This window comes from Macrosteles quadrilineatus, unplaced genomic scaffold (assembly GCF_028750875.1).
Source record: "Macrosteles quadrilineatus isolate MER2022 unplaced genomic scaffold, UCM_ALF_1.0 Scaffold_7__1_contigs__length_78375512, whole genome shotgun sequence".
In the NCBI taxonomy this organism is placed as follows: Eukaryota; Metazoa; Arthropoda; class Insecta; order Hemiptera; family Cicadellidae; genus Macrosteles; species Macrosteles quadrilineatus.
Window position 1 is genome coordinate 38,722,276 of NW_026542600.1, and position 20,788 is coordinate 38,743,063.

The window sequence follows — 20,788 nt, forward strand, 5'->3', positions numbered from 1 at the left end:
GGAGGTGTCATCTGCATACAGTACTGATTTTGAAGGAAGATTAGATGGAAGATCATTTATTGCAATTAAAAACAAAAAAGGGCCAAGTACAGAACCCTGGGGTACTCCTGCTGTGACTTCTTTCCACTGAGAGGTTTTATTGTTGGCTGATACCATCTGATATCTATTTCCTAAATATGATTTAAATAGATCTAAAGTTTTATCTTTTACACCATAGTAACTTAACTTATCAATCAACAGGCTATGAGAAACACAATCAAATGCTTTACTTAAATCTACTAAAGTTAACTCTAAAAAGGCGTGTGATTCAAAAGCATTCAGAATTTCATCAACAACTGACTTACAAGCATCGATAGTTGATAAACCGGCTCTGAAGCCAAACTGGGAGTTGCTTAGAAAATTATGATTACTAAAAAAGGCACTTATTTGGTTATAAATACAACACTCAATAACCTTAGCAAATACCGGGACAAGCGCAATCGGTCTGTAATTTGATGGACATGAAGTGTCGCCTTTCTTGTGAATAGGCACAACTTTTGTAAGCTTAAGATTATTTGGAAAAACACCATTTTGTAAAACTAAATTGATAATGAATGTCAGAGGGGGAACAAGAGCATACTTGAGTTTTTTTACAATGTTTGTTGTTAAACCATAACAATCCTTGCTGGTGGAGTTTTTCAGATTATTGATGATTAAGTCTATATCTTGTGGAAATACATGCTCCCACATGAAGTTAAGATTTTCAGTATAACATTGCTTTGGATGATTATTAAGTAAATCAAAAGAACTAGGCCTATTTGAGTTGCAGAGTGCATTGTTGTTTGAACCATCAAAATTTGCTACATTGACAAAAAAGTCATTGAAGTTTTCAACATCTATAATAGGGTTGGATTTATTTTTATTAAAACTACCAGACTCAGACTTTATAATATTCCAGGCCTCCTTACTTTTGTTATCACAAGTATTGAGTTTATGGTCATTAAACTTCAGCTTTGCCTCTTTGATTTTGCTTTTGTACATTTTTTTGCACCTAACATAAAACTCTCTATTTCTATTTATATCACCTTCTACCATTAATCTGTTGTGAAAAATTGTCAAAAACTCCCTTATCTTTGCAAGTTCAGGTGTAAACCATTTATTTTTATTTTTCTTAGGTCTAGAGTGGATTTTACTGGATTTAATTTTTTTTACAGGACAAAACTCATTGAATTGACAAAGAACTACATTTAAAAAATAATCAAAGGCCTCGTTAACATCATTAATACAAAACAAGTCACTCCAGTCAGTGTTCAATAAACATACATTTAACCTACATAAACTATCGTTAGTTACTTTACGAATTTCTATGAGATCATTATTTTGACTAGATCTAGCATTAACAAAGCCATCTAAAATATTCATATTAAGTGAAAAGTGGTCAGAAATTTTATAAGGAACCAAGTCTTGAACAAATTTGGTGAAATCAATATTTGTTATAAAGTTGTCCAGGCAGGCCTTATTATGAGTGGGCTTAAAATTTGTCAATCTTAAATTAAAAGAATTTAATAAATTAGAGAATTCTCTGGATTGAGGACTATCAACGAGTATGTCTATATTAAAGTCCCCACCAATAACAAGGAATTTATTTTTAAACCTGGAGTCAACCCAAACTAAAAATTCTTCGAGTCTCTCTAAAAAATCATAAACACAGTAGTCTGGCGTTCTGTACAGAGAAATAAAAAGATAAACGTCACTCACAAGAACTGCAGCTGCTTCGAAACCGCTAACCTCTGTCCATCGATGAATGTCGATGATCCTGAAGTCCAGGCCCTGGACTATGTATATTGCAGTTCCTCCATATTGGCCACCAGGTCGGCAGTAGGCTGCGGCGAGGTCGTATCCAGCAGGAATGTAGATTTTTGCTTCATCTTCATTTAGCCAATGTTCATTAACCAGGAGAATGTGACAACCATATTCCTCTAATAGAATATCCAACTGCAAAGTTTTGTTTCTGATTGATTGTAGGTTTGTACATACTATAGACATGGTCCTATTTTCAGAAAAATCAGTAGGCCTACAACTATCTAAGCCTTTTGATCTAGTAGAGATGTTTGTAAGTTTTTTGCCATGGTGTTCTTTAATTGTTGTGACCTAGTAATTTCAGGTGTAGGGAAACCAGCAAAATTTACAATACTACTATCTGAATCAGAACTCTGCGGGTCGCCATTATTTGAGTCATTTTCGCTAGGAACAAGTCCATTATAGGAAAGCTCAAGAGTTAGGCTACTATCACACTGCACTTGCTCGGGTTCAGGTTGATTCACCAACTTATCTACAATTGGTAGGCCTAATGTTTCGCTTTTGTCTAGCTGGTTTAAGTGGTAAGAGATCGAATCCTTTAGCATTTTACAAAGTTTATGCTTACCAGCGTAGTTCAGATGTAGTCCATGTTTGGTGTGATCACTTCTGCTGAAGGCAGTTTTCTTCAAAGTCACGATATTAGGAAACCTGGAGGTTTTAAGATCGGTTAACCTATCCAATAAATATGAATTAGTCTTTTTGATTTCACTATTCAGGTTAACTCCTAATTTATCATACCTGAGAGGTATTCCACTGACCAGGATGTTGGTGTTTTTAGTATTTTCCAAGAGTCTGTCAATGTTGAACTGGTGGGAAATATCTGGTTTGATAGATTTCACTGAATTATAAACTGGGTTGTTGTAAAAGTCATTAGTTCCTGCAAGAATTACTACAAAGTCCTTGTTAGTCAGATCCTTGCTCAATTTAACGTCACTGGTCACATCACAGAACCTGGCGTTAGGTTTGAAAAAAGTTGTTACATCAAACTTGTTACCAAGCTCTTCCTGAAGTAGTCTGCTGCAACCTCTTGCGTGGCTGTCCGCCAACAGGAGTACTTTTCTTTTCCTTTGCTTTGAATGGGAAGGTAGGCTAGGCTGTGAAACTGACTGACGTTGTGCTTCCTGAGTTTCGTCTAAATTAGCGAGGACACTGAACCTGTTCTCAAGTGTTAAACTCCAATCTTCAATTTGAATGTTATTAGGCCTACTTTTCTTGAAGTTATTTTTGTGAGAGCTTTTCACTGAGTTAAGCAAGGGGAAACAGTTAGTGCATGTAAGACTGGTTTCACTGTTTAGAGAGTTGAGCGACTTTTGAAGCTCAATTTTGTCTTCCTCTAGAGCCTTGATAACCATTGTTAAGCTACTAATTTCATCTTTAGCAGATTTAAGTTCGCTTACTAAAATTTGAGTTTGAAAATCAGGGGAATTGTGTTGGTTTTTCAAAAGACTTTCCTGCACAGATAGTTGTTTGATGAGACTATTGTTAAGCAAGGTGATATCGTCAAGTTGTTTTTTTAAACTTACAGTTTCGTTTGTAACACCATCTTCAGGACTAGTAGCTTGAGGGAGGCCTGATAAGCTTAGATCAGTCTGACAGCTAGAGTTCACACGCTTGACACCACAACGCAAGTTGGTATTGGAACCTTTACTGTCACTTTTTGGGGTGATTTGTTCCCTAAGCCTATTCCTCAGCAAATATTTATTTTTTTGACTAGACTGGGCTTTGGATTTTTGTTGTTTTTCATTAACACTCATGATCAGTAGATGTAAGCAGGAGCAAGAAAAAATGCAACAAATATGTCTGTTTATCAGTACTCTTGCTTTAACTGATAGTCTGTCATCACTGGAGGGATCAAAACTGATGAGACCTAGGCTAGGCCTAGTTTGGAAACTCTATTGTAAAAATCTTTTTCTTATGGAGTTAATGATTGATTACTTTATTACTCTTACAAGAGACCCAAAACTGCACGAAATGTATCAAATAGACTATAGTTCATTCCTTTTATTAGTAATTGTAGTAAGTCTAGACTGTTTGAATTTGAGGTTATATTTTCTTCTGTTCTAAAATAGTTAAATTTTTTATAAAATCAAAGTTAAAATTTCAATTTGAAGTAAAATACGGTTAGAGTTCATTACAATTTTGAAATATCTTACACTTTAAAACACTGTTTGAACTATTTTACTGTTAAATCACTTGTAAAATATCACTGTACTTAAAAGCTTGTGTTGTCTACCACTTAACCTCACCTCTCTCAATTACCTCAAACCTCCCACATTCAGAAGTTCCAGTTAATAGTTAATAGTTTGTAGCTCTGTAAAATTACTCAAATTTTATTTGTTAATATTAAAACTATTTGTCAATTGTATCTCAGTGTTCTTTCAGTGGCAATGACAATACACGAAAACATAACCTCTCTAAAAAGTTATCAGTAGTCTGTAGTTTTTGAGGATGTAGAATATGATAAACTGTTGTAGAATTCAAGCTCATTCTGTTAATATTACAACATGAATATCTGTCAACTGCTTATATCAAACTTGTATAATTTTCCATGATGGAATACTATTTCCTGGACTAGTGCTACAACATTCAACTGATGTGACATCCTGCTTGTAACCTTTGGAACTGCTAACGAGGTTCTTGTATCCATATTCATATTAGTAAACCATAAAAAATACTCACTCGAGGAACAATAGGAGAACTTGACGATCCTAGCTTGTCAGGTAATCTGAGATATTCCTCGTGGTGTTCTGAATCTGAAGACCCTATTGAATCTGTCCACCGATCTGCAATAGTGATCAATGAATAAAGTAATCGGACATTTTATGGGTTAGAGTAAAACAGTAAAAGATTTTATCTGGTGCTCTATCAAGAGTAAGTTAGTTGGAGGCTCGGTTGCTTGCGCCACAGACTTTGGGCCCAATGCAGCGATGTCAAGGGTTATGATCCTGGTACCTGCCTCTACTTTATATCAGTACAGTTCGCCCTTATACTGTAATGGCTCACCCCTTACTTTGCTGGATATGTACCAGGCATAAGCCTCTGTGGTTTATTTGGACTGGCAAATGCAAGGTAAAACGGGTACGCGTCTAATTGGCACCGCGTCAGATTGGCACCGCGACAGATTGGCACCGCTCCTAGAGGTGCCAATCAGTCGTAACAGTACACGACAGATTGGAACCTGGAGAAAGGGGTGGTGCCAATCTGTCGCGGTGCCAAGCTGACGGCTGCCGCAGAGGTGCCAATCAGTCGTAACAGTACACGACAGATTGGAACCTCTAGAAAAGGCAGGTGCCAATCTGTCGTGGTGCCAAGCTGACGGCGGCCGCAGAGGTGCCAATCAGTCGTAACAGTATACGACAGATTGGCACCGCTGCCCTCAATAGGCCCACCTTTTCGTTTTACTTACTAGTCTGATGTTTGAAAGCAGAGACGTGTCAATACTTGATGCATGTCAATTAATGCATACACATTGATAATAACACACATTGATAATAACACATTGATAATTAACTTTAACAGCACAAACCGCTTCGTAAATTGTCCATCTAATCAAAGTTACAGTTCATCAAGGCTTTTAATATTATGCCATTAAACTCAAGTTTATAATTTGGAAAACGTCTGATACCTACTAAAGTATTTGGCACAATTGAATGAAACCTTGCAGTCATTTTTCGTAAGGGGGTGTGCGTTAACCTGGTTAAAAAAGGTTTTTTCATTCAGAAGTTACAGCTTATCAAAGAAATTACAATTTATCATTCAGTTAACTAATATTATTTCAATGAAATTATATTTTTATGCATTATAGAGTGATAAATAATTATATATTTGAGATGCTGTAATTTATTACTTAATTTACCTTTTTGTAAACAAGATGCGGTTGCACGCAAGTAGGCTTGACCTATAAAATAATTACCGGTACTTCCTTCTTTGACCAAAACTCTAAAATCAAGTAATGTATAACTCGAGGTATGGTTACACTGAATATGCAAATCTTCTGAAATGGGGTTATTTAGGCGTGAAATTTACGTGAATTAAAATATATAAAGCTATGGAAATTGAAAGTGGTCGCTATGATGGATTTTCTACATCATATCAGGACTTTGAGAAAAAATACTTTTAAACACTTTCTTAGTATGCATCTAGATATACGCTACATGCCATGATTAGATGTCGTGTTAGTTAAGCAGTTTGTAACTCGAGACCGGCTGGATCTTTTTAATGATTTATGATTTGTTGGATTCGTCTTTAACCCGATTAACACATGTATCTTCAGTTCAGTATTTAAATTTAGGGCTAAGCCGCACATATGTATGTTATGCGTATGAAGAAAAATATGATGGATTTTGACCATATGCATACATTAATTTAAATATTTTCGAAACAGCTGATTAAACATTTGACAGGTAATGTAATTGAAAGTAATTTTCAGCTGTTTTATGTTGTCTGTGATTGTTTTTTAAAAGGCATATAAAGGTGGCCGGTCGATTTGGTTTTTTTTTACTTTTATGGGGTACAAAGTTCGCCGGGTCATCTATTTTGTAATGTACAGTTCGCTCAATGTTTCTCACGATTACTAGAAAAAACCCGGTATGGATCATAAACATAAACAAAATGACGTTGTTGGCCCGAATCCTATACTAATAGCATTGAACATATGTTTTAGCAGTTCCATTTAACCAATGTTAAATCATGTTTATTTTCGGGCCAAAAACGTCATTTGTTGATGTTTATGATCCATACCGGGTTTTTTCTAGTAATCGTGATGTTTCTGTAAACATAACAATAAAATACGTTTTATAATAATCGTTTTTCGTGTTAACATTAACAATTCGCATGTGTTTTCCTAGTAGGCCTACGCTTTATTTAAGGAATCTTGATCAACAGTAATAACAAAAGGTCGAAATCAAAATACTACTGAGCAAGGCTTGGTCCTAACAGTAGGCCTACTTTACAAATATTAGAATTGAGAAACAGGTGGTGTGGTGTAGTTAACTGAACTGTCATTAATAAAAAACGACCCCTAAATGCCTCAAGGGTCACAGCACTGACGCTAGTTTTAGCGAATTTCCCTATAGGGAAGTAGCTATTACCGTAGGTGGCACGGTAAGACCTAGACCCGGGACCGATTTACTTTTTCATTTTGATGTCCCCAGAGGCCAAAAACACTATTCGTTCAAATTTTTATACATGTATATATATATATATATATAGACTTATATATATATAGACTTATATATATATATATAGACTTATATATATATATATATATATATATACGTCCGTGAACGCGATAACTTGAGTAATTTTTGTCCGATTTTGATGAAATTTGGTTTAAAGGTGTAAAGCAGGATAAACTTGAATGAGTTCGCGAACCAGCACGATCGGACCATGGGAACGGGGCTTTACGGGGGGTTTTATGGGGTAAAAATTGGTTTTTCTCACTTTTCACCCTCAAAACACAAAATTTCCCAATTTCTCTTGAGACCTTTTTAAAGAGCTTAAAAAAAACAAATAATTTAGTATATAAAAGTATTTTTGTTCAATTATTAGTAACGGAGAAAATTAAAAAAATTGTAAATTTAAAATTACCATGTTATTTTTATGGAGAATATTGTCAAATGTTGTAGTTTGCTTGTTTATGAATATATTTTGATCAAACTTGGCAAATTTATTTATTTTGTACTAAGCTATCAATATTTTACTCAAAAACATACTTTATTAGTTTCCTTGTATCAGCAAACCTAGGTACTCGTTAAACCTAATGTTATTAAAATATATTTAACTGAAAATCAATTCAGACAAATGGAAATTCGCTTAGTCGGCAGGTTTGCTGCGGCGGGGGTATTTATTTATGGCCTTGTCCCATTTCAAAAAAGGATCATCTTATTAAAGGTGCTTGAAAAAATATTCGAAACCCTCCCAGCGTGGAGTTTTCCGTCTTCCTCAAATTCTCTGTACGTCCGCTCGTTTGTCAATGTCAACGTTGATGTTGAAGACCAAATTGACAATTGGTAATGCCACATAACTTGCAGACTCAAATATAGACATCTCCGTAATTTGAAAAGCGTGAGGATGCCAGCAGTCCCTCGCGGGGCGCCCTTACTGCGCCAGAGGGCTAGGTAGAAGGCCCTCACTGCGCCAGCACTTAAATCTACACCCTAAAATCAGAACTGTACTGCGCCAGAGCGGTGTTTTCTTTGTAATAATAGTTCTGAGAGAAACTGTCGTAATAATGAGTCTGAGAGTTCATTCAGTGTGATACCGTATACCTAAATTCAGTGTGTTAATCAAATCAAACTTATTTATCCACTTATTTATAAACACTCTGTGACTTATACAATCATAATACCTGATAATACCTACTGTATTTTGTGCTAAAACGTAATTTTGATTTTATTTTTTTACTTATCGAACTTGATTGCATTTTAATTGTCAATGTGGAAAATGTTATGTAAATTTGACCATTATTATGGTAAAAACGGCCGACATGGATCAAGAGTAGAAGTAGAGACTGTAAATACTCACTGTAATCAGTGGATGTTAAACTATAAACTATAAAAAATGCTTTGTATTAGGTTAGTTTGCCGATCAAAGCCGTAGGAAGTAATTAAGACAGATAAACTGATCTTATACTGTATACTAAAAAACTTTAGCAAAACTTATGACAGCTAATCTGTCCATACTACTCGACCAGATTCAAAAGATATTTTCCTGTAGATGTGCAGAATCCCTTTAAAAATTAAAATAGGCTATAAAAAAAGCACAAAAAATGAATTTTAAATTTTAAAATTTAACATGAACCTTATGGGTTGCCATGTTGGTGACGAAATAACAACAAAATATAAACAGAAAATCAAAACAAATGAAAGAAATTTCAATCACTTTTTTATTAACATCGTGGGGTTTGCATCGTACATTATTATAACAACACTACAAACACACTTCAAACTTTCGGTCGAGTTTTCAAACACGGGGCTCTAGCTCTCGTTTAATTTAATTTATGCCGGATAATCGATTAAAAACATTAATAATTATTATTATTTATTCTTGGGTTAGTAAAGTATGTCCATTGCCTTGAATGCGTTCAACATTTTGGACCGCAAACATATAATCTTTAATATTTATGGATTATCCTTGTTAACCTAAGTGATCAAATTAGTAGTGTTTGTCTTAGTACTGTAGAATCAATCCAAGTATGTATGATCAAGGTTTAGTATTCATGTAGAAATGGACTAAATAATTTTTCAACGCCTGTTATTTTATGAATTGAACTGTGAGTGGTCTTAATATTTAAACATTACTGTTTTTCTAGTAAAAACTTTCATTACTTAATATGCCCTCCACCATCTCCATAGCCACAGGTCTTATGACTAATTATCGGCTAAAACAATACCTAGTAAGAAATCAAATTCTATGTACTTGCAGCTTCAAATGAAATAAGAAAAATTGTAATAACAATTACATATTATATGCCACCATTTTTTCATAACTTTTGTTAATCTCTGCAGCAACTATTTCATTTCAACATAACAAACCATCCCGCAAAATTAATGTAAATGTCCCTGACTTTATACTAATTTCAACAATTTTTCCTGACTTAAGAGCATTAAAAAAGTTTTCTTAGCTTTGCACGTATATGGAGACTTTAAATAAATAACTAAAAAAACTAACAAAGAGCTCCGCAAGTATAAAGAAAATACATTAAGTTGTTATTAAAAAATAAGTATACTTACGTTTATTTGAACATCTCCACCGTTTCTCTAGGGTGATCTTTGACGTAAATATTTCTATAAGTATATCCGTCCAACACTATCAAAGTTTTTCCCCGTTCACTCAAACTTTTCTTCATGATTACAAACTAAACACTTTAATTCAAATAAATAAATAAAACGCTAACAAAACGAAACTCAACAACTAAAAACACATTGAAACAAAATAACAACTACAACTCCTCTCGTTGACAACTAATGAACAACTGAAATTATTTCAGGAGGGGGATCAAATACGTCAATGTAAAAATATGTGACCAATAATAAGTTGGGAAAACAAAGTTGAAAATATGAACTCCAAATAACGAAAGCTGTGATGTTTGTTTACATTCGGAATACCAATGGTGCGTAAGGGTGTGTGGTTTGTTTACATCCCAAATTCCAATGGGTAGGTTAACCAGAAGGCGCCCCCTCGCCTACCTGGACTAGTGCTGGCGCAGTACGGGTGTTTGCTAGAGAGGGATTATTTAGTCCTGGCGCAGTAAGGGTCTACCCGTCCCTCGTGGTCGCCCGTAACAAAGACACTGTTGTTTGTCAACAAGGGATTAGGATTGCCCTTCTACCTGTTATAGGGGGAGGACGCCCCGACTTTAAAGCCAGGTTATTGAACCGCGAGGGAAATAATAGCTAAGATAAACCAGGCCAGATTTAGATTAAATGTGCCGCACACATTATGTCAATAGTGAATTGATATACGGGACTCGTATTAAGTGTACTGTACTGTCAATAAAGGTGTTTCAATGATTTTAAGTAACTTTAATATTGAAATCATTTTTTTTTAAGTAACACACTGAGTTAATATGAGTAAATATGGTATGGTACATGTTACAATGACTTTTCTAACATTAAATTTGAACATGAGGTTAGGTTTACCCAATACAGCATATTATGCAGACTCACGATAATCTAGCCCCAATTGATCAAGCCTCCGTAGATAACCGAGCTCATCGGAAAAGTATAATACCAATTAAGCCATTGAAACCACGAAAATTAACGTGAAAAGTGAAGTTTCTTTCTTTTAGTGCAATAATAAGTAGCAACCAGGTAGCAGCATTATTCTTACTAACAGTTGTTCACTCAAGCTGTTGATTACCACAAATAGTACGTTCGTCTTACGCGAAAATCTTTAGTAGCAATTGTTACATATTTCACTGTGGGCCCTGACTGTGATATTTTGTTTAATTCCACGAAGCACGAAATGAAAGAATCCTTATTCACTAATGCCACATCTGATTCAAAGTACAATGCTTAATCAGTTAAAAAAGTCATTCTATAACATGCTATCTGGTAGCAAAAGCGTAATGAAAAAATCACTATAAAAGGGCCATTACACATTCGGCGAGTTTCTTGAAGATGTTTGGCGGTTTTTGCACTCAAGAAGTAGTTGTGATTTCTTCCATACGAAAAGGGATTTGTTTGAATTTTTACGAGCAGGAATAAAATAGTTTTGCCACCTGTTTCAACCACACAAGTTGGTTCTATGATATTAAATAACATTAAAAAGATATAAGGTTTACCAACAGGGTGCAGTACTATTAGTGGTTTAAATTGAGGACAGCTAATTTTAACCAAGCAGCAACAAAACACTGTGATACAAAATGAGAACTGTCAAAGTAGGATTTTTCCTGAGGTATGTTTAGGTTTTTAATTTAAGAAATCAATTTTGATATTTTGGGAATAAGGCGTTTTATTTTTTAAGTGCATCGTTCTTTAACTTATTGACTTCATTTTTTCCTATTTCTTAAAAAAATAACTATTGTGTTTGTATGGTTTGTTTCCCCAAAAATAATGTTATCCAGTATCCAGTTAATACTTTTCGGACCTCTAAAAGTTTATCTACATACGACAAATCTATGGAACATAATTATTCTCTTTAGCGTTCTCTTCCCGTTGCGAAGAACGGGTATGACTGCTAGTTAACCATACAAGAATGTTAAATACGTTTTTTTAATCGGGATTAGTTAAATAAAATCAGTACAATTGTTTGTACAAATATGATTATAGTACTGACAGTTGCTAATTGCTGCATTTACTACCTTTTGCCGCACTCCAGTATTCTAGTATTCCAACCAAACAACCGGACGAGTGTGGTCGTTCTCGACCTCGTCTCGCACGGGATTACCATACGAGTCCGGTACACACATTTTGGACGAGTTACGTACGATAGTTTACGCCATACTAATAAATCTGTACAAATCCTTATTTATATATTACCACCAACTAAAGGACTAAAAATCACTAGTCATAACCTCTCCAGAGGTTATGATTTTGTTTATAACCAATCTCATTGTAGAAAATGTAATAACATGTATGTTTGTTAGTTATTAAAATATGTTTAATTTACACATTACCTGTAGTATTTACTTGTCAAGGCAGACGTAAACCGATTTTCTAGAAATTTAATGTAAAATGTAAAAAAATCATGACTTAGAACGTAATGATATTTGCTTTTGTAGATCATGAAAAGTTGCACAAGCTACATATTTATACTGAACATATTAATTATGAGTCAGTATCTCTTGTTTCCGGGGATGTACTTACACCCCAACAATAGGAGTCGGACCCGGAAAACAAGACGATTAGTGATAGTTGACAGACTCTCTGCCTCACTCTGACCGTTCCGAAACTTAAAATACTTTTAGAATCAACTTAAAATTTCATTAATCTTTCGGGAAGTCGTAACAGTTTGATACGTTTGCCCTTTGCAGTATTATTAATATGGTTTACACAAGAATCTATAGAATAACTGTTGAAGTGATTGACTTTAAATTAAAGAACTCGCCTAGTATAAAACATAACGCCGAGGAAAACCTTATGCTTAAATTCTAGTAACTTTAGTTACATCTTAGAGTTATTTGAAAACTTGTTAGAAACTAATTTTAAATATCTCTAATGGCGTCACCAAGGTTCACCTACATCATTTATGCTCTCGATTTTAACTGATAACTTCTAATGAATGCTAAACGATCTGCCTCAATTCGAGTTAATATGTTGCAACAAAGTTTTTCCAGCATTGAGAATTGAAGAACACTGTTACCTTACTGATATGTACCGATATTGTACTTTTCTTAAGTAATTAAAGTTGGGCCAAATTATTTCTTTGATTTGAGACACCCCCGATCAAACGAATTTTCTACGTAGAGTAACCTGAAAAGTGGGGTGATGTCAACGGGGCAGACTCAACTGGTCCCGTAAGCCAGGTACCCTACTTCTACTGGTCCCAGTCTCAAGGAAGGTCTCTTAATCCGCACTTCCACTGGTCCCGTCGGCAGCCCCTTTGTAATTTGTCTAACAGGATTTCGGCTAGTGTCTGTATAGCTATCAATGCCCATTCATCAGTAGGAGGAAGGGGCCTGAGGTGCTTCGTTGTCTCTAAAAACACATGTTTGGAGAGTGTGTGATAGATTTAGATAGTGTTACCAGTAACATTAAAAAGTACAGCATTAATGTTTATATACTTTCAAGTGTTTTAAAGGTGATTCAGCGAATGAGTATCAGTAATATGGCATGTTATAGAATTCATTGGGTTTTAATTCCTAAGGATACTAATACACAGTGTTGTGAATAATTGTCTATTATTTCATGCTGAAAATATTTATTATAAAATACACATGCGTTAAGAAAAGAACTGAAAAAATACCGTATACAAAGACATGTGTTTAAAACAATCTATATAAATAAAACTAGAGTTTTGTATGTACATTGCTCAGAATCATAAATGTTTAGGTTATTTTTACGTTTTATACATTAAAGAAGCCGAAACAAGTCTCATCTCAATTTCAGTCTGCCTGTCTTCCGTCTGTCACGGCCCAAGAGCCATTTACGCGGCCTTCTCCTGAAAAACGAGAGTACCTATCAAGATCCGAATTATTTTAATGTATTCACTGGATTGGCGAGAGTGTCTTTAGCTATTAAAATATGGCCTCACTACTTTTTAAATAAACTTACGGACGTTCAAAAACCCAACTTTGTGCGATTTTTGTCAAGTTTTCTCCCAATTTTTATCACATAATCATCTATGAAATAGCGAACAGCTGTTGGGATCAAGATTATTTTTCTCTAGATGTCACTGATATGTTTACATTTAATGTTATTTACAAATACCGCAATCATTTCCGATCACGTTTCATAAACAAATCCAAACCAAGTTGGATTAAAACAGTTTTTCCTTACATAACGGATTTAATTAATCACAAGTTCAATAATTTGTGGGGTAACCGTAAATGAAAATAGAGATTCTTTGTGTATAAAAGTTTTCTTGAGTTTTGATAACCGGGAAAAAGACCTTGAATCAGTGTTTTATATGGCTGGGAAACTTACATTTTTTACATAAGCATTACCAATAGCTTACATAAAAGGTTTAAACTCATTGACGGCACTTCAATGGTGGTTGTGTAAAGTGTAAAGTGACAACTGCAGTGGGTGATTGTAACAGAGGTTTACGGATTATGCTCAAATCGCTTTTCCAATGTGTCTTCTCAACGCTATGTGCTGCTCGCTGGACCATACAGCCAATAGACCAATTGCCTATCTCTTGGGATCGTATGCCTAAACAATTATTCATAAGTTGGTAGCGCATATTATATTACTCAGTGTTCCGTACGGACAGGACAAGAACACCTTTGATAGTGAAATTTCCATCCTGAATGTTTAATAGCGAGGTTGAGGTATAGTATTTTAACTAAATATCGTTTGGTTAGTTAGGTAAGGTTAACCAAACGACTAACCAAACGATATATCAAATTAAACAATCGAATAATCAATATTACTCATTTGGTTGTTTGTGCCAATAGATATGGAAGTGTACCCCTTATAGTTCTATTACGCATTTTATTTTTTTTTTTACTTGAAACTGTCGGATACTGTATTTGTTTATATATAATAGTTTGGCCAGCATATTTGAAAATATGCAACTGCTGTTCTTTATATAGGAAGGTTTCAACTGACCACTATAAGATCCCCGTGAGTAGATCGGGCACACAGCTAAAAGATGAATATTTACGATTTAATAATAACTAAGTAAGTATTTGCTGTTGTTGACGTGTAGAGTGAAGTGATGCATTGTTTAGAGCTTCGCGATGGGATGATGACCTGGCGAGGGAATTCCAAAATTCGCACCATTCATTGCTGAGGACAGTACTGCAAGTATTTATTGTTTGTTTACATCACGCTTCATGCCTCATTGCCCCGCTGGATTAGCCAGCCCAAAACTACCTGGACCTCTCGGGACCAGTGGAGTCGTTTTATTGCCCCAACCTTTTTCGACCCTCGGATTACGGGACCAGCTAACCATTACCCATGTCAACCATTTCATGTGCTTCATTTTTTACCCACAAACTCGGGGTTACCAACTGGACAGCCATAATCTGCTTTGAATAGGCTAAAGCAGCAACACCATTGAAAGTTGGTTAACGTAATTTTAACAAAATGTTTTGAAATATCTCGATCTGTCAGGGTCTGAAGTAAACATTTCTTGCATGCATTCATTTTATCTGACATTAGGCAAGTTTATTTTACAACCATGACAACTTGGCTTCGTATGTGCTTCGTATATTTTTTCACTTCCAAAGTAAGTTGCATAGCAGAACTGGCAAAAATTATTCATCTCACCAAGTGCATGTGTATATGGATGTGTATCTGTTAGATCAGAAATATCTTTCTCTACTCTCCTCATACGCATAAGATACCTTATTATTAATTGTCTCCTCCTCCCGTTTTCAATATTTCTTCTTTCAACTTGAGGCATTTTCCGTTCTTCCAACAAAACTAATTAACTGTTTAACTTGGTCTTAACCTACTGAATATTAAAACATTAATATTTACTCCCAAAAAGCTAATGCGTTTCTTTTTATAAACAGCTGTTTTTTGTTTTTAAATTTGTTCAATGTATTTCTTATGGGGAAAACCCGACCTTTGAGAGGGTCTCACGCCCTTAAGAATATCAATTTTAAAGTTCTAAAACCTTATTGCAAAACTACATATTTAGACGAATCTTTTGACACCTTAAACGTTGAAATTGGTCCACAAATAAGGCAGGAGTTGCGTTAACAAAATACGGCTTCACGTATTATATATATATATAGATAGATATAGATATATATAGATATAGATATAGATATAGATATAGATATTTTAACGTTTTATTTTATTTTTGTATATTATGATTTAGTTAAAATTAAAATAAAACGTTTAATTTATAATGTACGTTAATTAGATGGAAAGTAAATAAAAGAAACGTCTTATAACATTAAAAACATATATTTACGCTTATACTGTTACAAGACGGTAAATACACAAAAATCATATTTTTTGTACATTTACCGTCTCTACTTGAATACTGCAAGTAGTTAAATCTCATTCACGAGGAACAGGTGTAGTATTGATTGACTTTAGAGAAGGATTGGATTAATATTCCAGCTCCACTCAATATTGCACGCAGAAAACTGCGTTGTTGTACTTTCAAACCTCATTCAAGAAAGGGGTGGTGCCAATCTGTCGCGGTGCCAAGCTGACGGCGGCCGCAGAGGTGCCAATCAGTCGTAACAATACACGACAGATTGGAACCTCGAGAAAGGGGTGGTGCCAATCTGTCGCGGTGCCAAGCTGACGGCGGCCGCAGAGGTGCCAATCAGTCGTAACAGTACACGACACATTGGAACCTCTAGAAAAGGCAGGTGCCAATCTGTCGTGGTGCCATGCTGTCGTGGGGTGATATTTCATGGCCTCATGTCAACGAGGTTCCAATGTGACGCCGGGTGCTAAAACACCATGGTGCCAATCTGTCGTGGTGCCAATCTGACTGCGACTCGGTAAAACGCTAACTTCTTTTTGATACGAAAAAATAAGGTTTTATCACAACAAAAGGGCAGGTTATTTCTGAAGAAATATTAAGAGATGCAAGTTTCAAGAAGTTAAATTCTCAATCTAACCAAAACAGGATCATAAGTACACAAGATACTAATAGCTCCTCTCCTTTAGAACAATATGAAGATTATATAAACATATGCCCATATTAATCATTATTTTTACAACCACAACTAACAGGTGTAAGTTTGATTTAAATTTAGACTATTTTCATCCTGAGCATAATTTGTTGGTATAAATAGTGTTTAAAAAGTATTTCAAGCTATGGCAGCTTTCTATTGTTTTCAAATAATTTGTGATTCATTGTGGACGCTCAAACCTATTATTCTAAAATGTTGAAGACTTGTAAAAGAGCTGAAAACTGGTTGTGCAATCTAGATTAGATCGGGAGCGAGCTGGTCTAGTGGAAGAGCTCGGGGTTTTGTTGCCCAACGTCCCGGGTTCAAATCCCGCCAATCAACAATGGATATTATCTACATGATAATGCCGCAACCCTCTAGGTCTAGCTTGAAGTAATGTGTAAAACAGTTTCTGGGCTAGTACCTAGCGTCCTAGGATGTGAAGATGGGACAATTTTAAAAAAGTGGATTAGATTAATAATTCTATAGACCGGAAAAATGTTTATATTTTGAAAATCAATGAGTACTGGCAGCAATAACAATAATTTTTTCAGAATGAAAATTTCTATAAAACTATTTTGCATGAAATATAAATTAAAATGTAAAAAATACATAATTTTATTTAAATACCTGTGTCTGGGTTTGTAGAGGTACTGACAGTTGCAGATGTGAGGGGAGAATCTGCTCCTACTCCAGCCCCTCGAACTCCCAGGCCTGTAGGCTCACTCTTGTTCTTGCGGATCTGTAAAGGCAACATAAATACAGGCTCCTATTGGATATTTGGATAACCCTCTTGTATGGATCCAAAACATAGACTCTAGGCAAAGATACTAAAAAAAGTATGACATTTCAAGGTAAAATGCTCTGGAAAATCTATAGACCGACACAAAAAACAAAAACAAGGGAATAGAGAATTAAGTCAAATAGGGAACTGAAGGATCTGTTACCAGCACCTACGAAAAGTGTTGACTGTTGCCAATCCAAAAATCAAACATTTGAGATGTAGACGTCTTGGACATGAGATAAGAAGGGAAGATGAATCAATGATAAAATCAATATAGAAGGAAACGGTATCAGCAAACTGACACATACTTACTCCTATTAGCTTTTTAAAAACCCATATCACAGGTAAACAGTGGGAATAACTATATTTTATGGGAAAAATCACAAAAGTTGAAATAACTTTTCAACTGTAATTTTTACAGCAATGTGGGTTGTACCATTTGTTTGGGGCAAATATCCGTCATTCGCCTATTGGGTCTGATGATGATTGGAGTGTCCAATCGAAATCGATCACCACTTACCATTTTTTTTTTATATTCACCGTCTTGTGAGTAACAGTATAAGCGTATATATATGTTTTAAGTGTTATAAGACGTCTCTTTATTTACTTTCCGTATTTTTAAGAGTAAAATGTGCAATACTTTAGTATAAAAGAGACAGATCGTCTTTTAGCGGTAGCCTACAATTGATTGATACAGGTGTAAGTACCGGTACTCAATCACTTACTGTCATTTTTTATGAGTATAGTTCATATGTTGCAACATTGTAGTAAACATTGCTTCTAATGTCAATAATCCATTTGTTTCAATATTAAATGTTTACATAGTTTTTCGTTTCAACCAAACTTTTAGGCTCTTCAACCTAGGCCTGGTCTGGCAAGATTCTTTTAATACAGGAGCTACTGTATTAAGGTCAATCGCTGACCAGAAGAATGTCTCTTACCCTATGAATTTCATCGCTGATTTGCTCCAAATTCCGAAGGGCTTCTGCGTAGCTGGATTTTGCTGTCGCCACTTTCTGCTCCAAATACTTCACTTTGGTCTTTTGTTCCTCCAAAACTTGGTTGAATTGGGCTTTCATTTCAAAGTAAGACCTAAAACACTCCCTCATTAAGACATCTAAGAATGAGTGAAATATTGCTAAAGCTAGTATTTCAACACCAGATAAAGAATGAATATTAATAATAAAGTTATTAATAAAGCTGTATGTAAAAAATATAGACATAATATATTATTGTCTGTTTCCTTATTTATAATAGAAGAATGAAAGTATAAGCTACAAACTCTTTTCTTCACCGACTAATGTTCACTTTCTTTACAGTAAATGCTTGAGGGATAAAGCTAAGCGCAAACTGGGTCAGGACGGACGGTATGTACGGAATTCTTAAAAATTGTTTAGCATTGATTTGCTTATGTGTGCGCGCATTAAGCCGTCATGGTTCCATCATCTGTCATGGACCATCTTCACCTTCCGCTGTCCGATGAAAATTCAAAAAAAGATTTCTAAGACATCTCAAAGTGTCGTACCAATGAGTCACTCACCACTTCGGAACAGTCTACAGTGGGCATACATATTTCGGTTGAGACTGTACATAACATAGTTTCCAGCACAAATGCTAGGATTAGACTGTGAAGGTATCTATCGTCCGTGTTACTGTACTGACCGATCCAGTGCGTGTGCACCCTACTAAAAAAGTGGGGAACATCCATATCGTCCGTATGTCCCGTGTCGACCCTTCCAGTGTGCGCTGTCCATTAAAAAAGTGCAGAACGTCTGTACTGTCTGTCTGTGCCATCCCAACCCAGTGCGCACTTAGCTTAAAGTTAAGATCCCTGAGAGTTAGTTTAAGTCATGTCAAAGTACCAAGACCTTGACATCTATGTCATTTTCAAACATATTGTCGAAGTCATTTTTTTTAGGCATAAGACCTTAACAGAAATATTTCAATAAGATCCCTGATAACCATTTTATCTACGTCAGCTAAGAAAAGATTTATCATGGGACTTGCTTTGAGGTCTTGTTGATACAATGGTCTGAATAAGAGGGTTGAGGTTACAACCCTCTAGAACATCAGCCAGATCGTCTCAAAAGCTTAGACTTAGAGTAAATAACATAATAGATTTTCTCTGGACTTAACAAATACTAAATGTAGAGTAGAGGAAAGAGTAGGATTTCAAATAATAGAAAAAAGGCACAACTGTAAAAATTAATAAATGCAAACAATAAGTTCTAAGTTCTACTTACAAACCAGTCAAAAACAAAGCAGCGAAGAGGTTAGAATGAGATAAGACACGACCAATGTTGTAACTGTCAACAGAATACAAAACAGTAGAACAAAAACAAAATTATGTACACAAAACAAATCTAAAATGTAATAGTTAAAAGCAAAAATCAAGAATTAGTAGTGATACACAGAGAACACATAACAAAAATAATGGAAAGGGGTAATACTATGTTATGAGTACAAAAGTATAAATATTTGCCTACTAGCTACGTACTATAAGCAGTTATGGATTTTAAATTAGGTACACTTATAGTGAAATTAAAAGTTGAATATTTACACACTTAACACACTTTACTCAATTAAACACATACTATTTATGTGGTGTTATATGATTTAGTACTGCTTTTGAAGTGTAAGCTAATTTTTCTGGTCAAACCAACATTAAGTATAGAGGTAATAACAAAATAAGTAATTTTTTTTATTTGAATGTTACTAGATCAGAGCAAAAGATAAAATAAACAAAAAAAAACATAATTTATCTTAAGCCTTTTCCACTTTTTAAAGTCAAGACCACAAAGCCAAATGATGGAGGGTTTGAAGGTTCTCACAATGTCTTTAATAATAACAAATAATAAGCAAATAACTGAGACAACAAGCAAACTTTGAGAAAAAGTCTTAACAGATATTATAATTCCTTAACTTATTTCAGAAAATTGTAATCAGTAATTTTCCCTGTAACCTTTTTAAATTTTCTCAGGAGAACCTTGAAATTTTTCTTCCCCGCTTTGTTTTTTAACTTTCCCATTTGTTGGCCTCTTCGTTAACTGAATATGTAATGCCCCACACATTGTTCGTTTGTTTGTCAGCTGGCCGATATCTATGCACAGATATTCAGAGCCTGGTGTGTGTTAACCCATTTCACAAACAGTATAGCAATAATTTAATTGTTAACATAAACATACCTATGTACAGTGTTCGGTTACTAAAATATGAGTAACTGGAATTGAAACATTCCGGAAGCTACAGTCCACTTCTATCCCCCCCCCTCCCAAGTAGACCCTTTTCCTGTCTAGCAAAACTAAAAGCTATATCTCAATACAGCACATCAATATTTTTTGGGGTTTTTTCTTTGATAATTTGTTTTCTCGAGAGATTGTGAGAGGTTACTGAAAGATTTTCTGCTGTACTAC

The 20,788-nt window shown here is 34.9% G+C and overlaps 1 protein-coding gene across 2 annotated transcripts in view; it reads right to left on the reverse strand.

The window, feature by feature from the left end:
• LOC128997991 (SH3 domain-binding protein 5-like) overlaps window positions 1–20,788 on the reverse strand; it is a 45,274-nt gene that overhangs the window by 13,636 nt on the left and 10,850 nt on the right. Inside the window, exons 6-9 of one of the 2 annotated variants that reach the window (XM_054423886.1) lie at window positions 19,619–19,681; window positions 18,317–18,467; window positions 17,222–17,333; window positions 4,519–4,622 (exon numbers count right to left, since the gene is read on the reverse strand). In XM_054423886.1, coding sequence (XP_054279861.1) covers window positions 4,519–4,622; window positions 17,222–17,333; window positions 18,317–18,467; window positions 19,619–19,681 — 430 coding nt within the window. The remainder of the gene's footprint in view (window positions 1–4,518; window positions 4,623–17,221; window positions 17,334–18,316; window positions 18,468–19,618; window positions 19,682–20,788) is intronic. The other variant, XM_054423887.1, reaches the window with a different exon arrangement.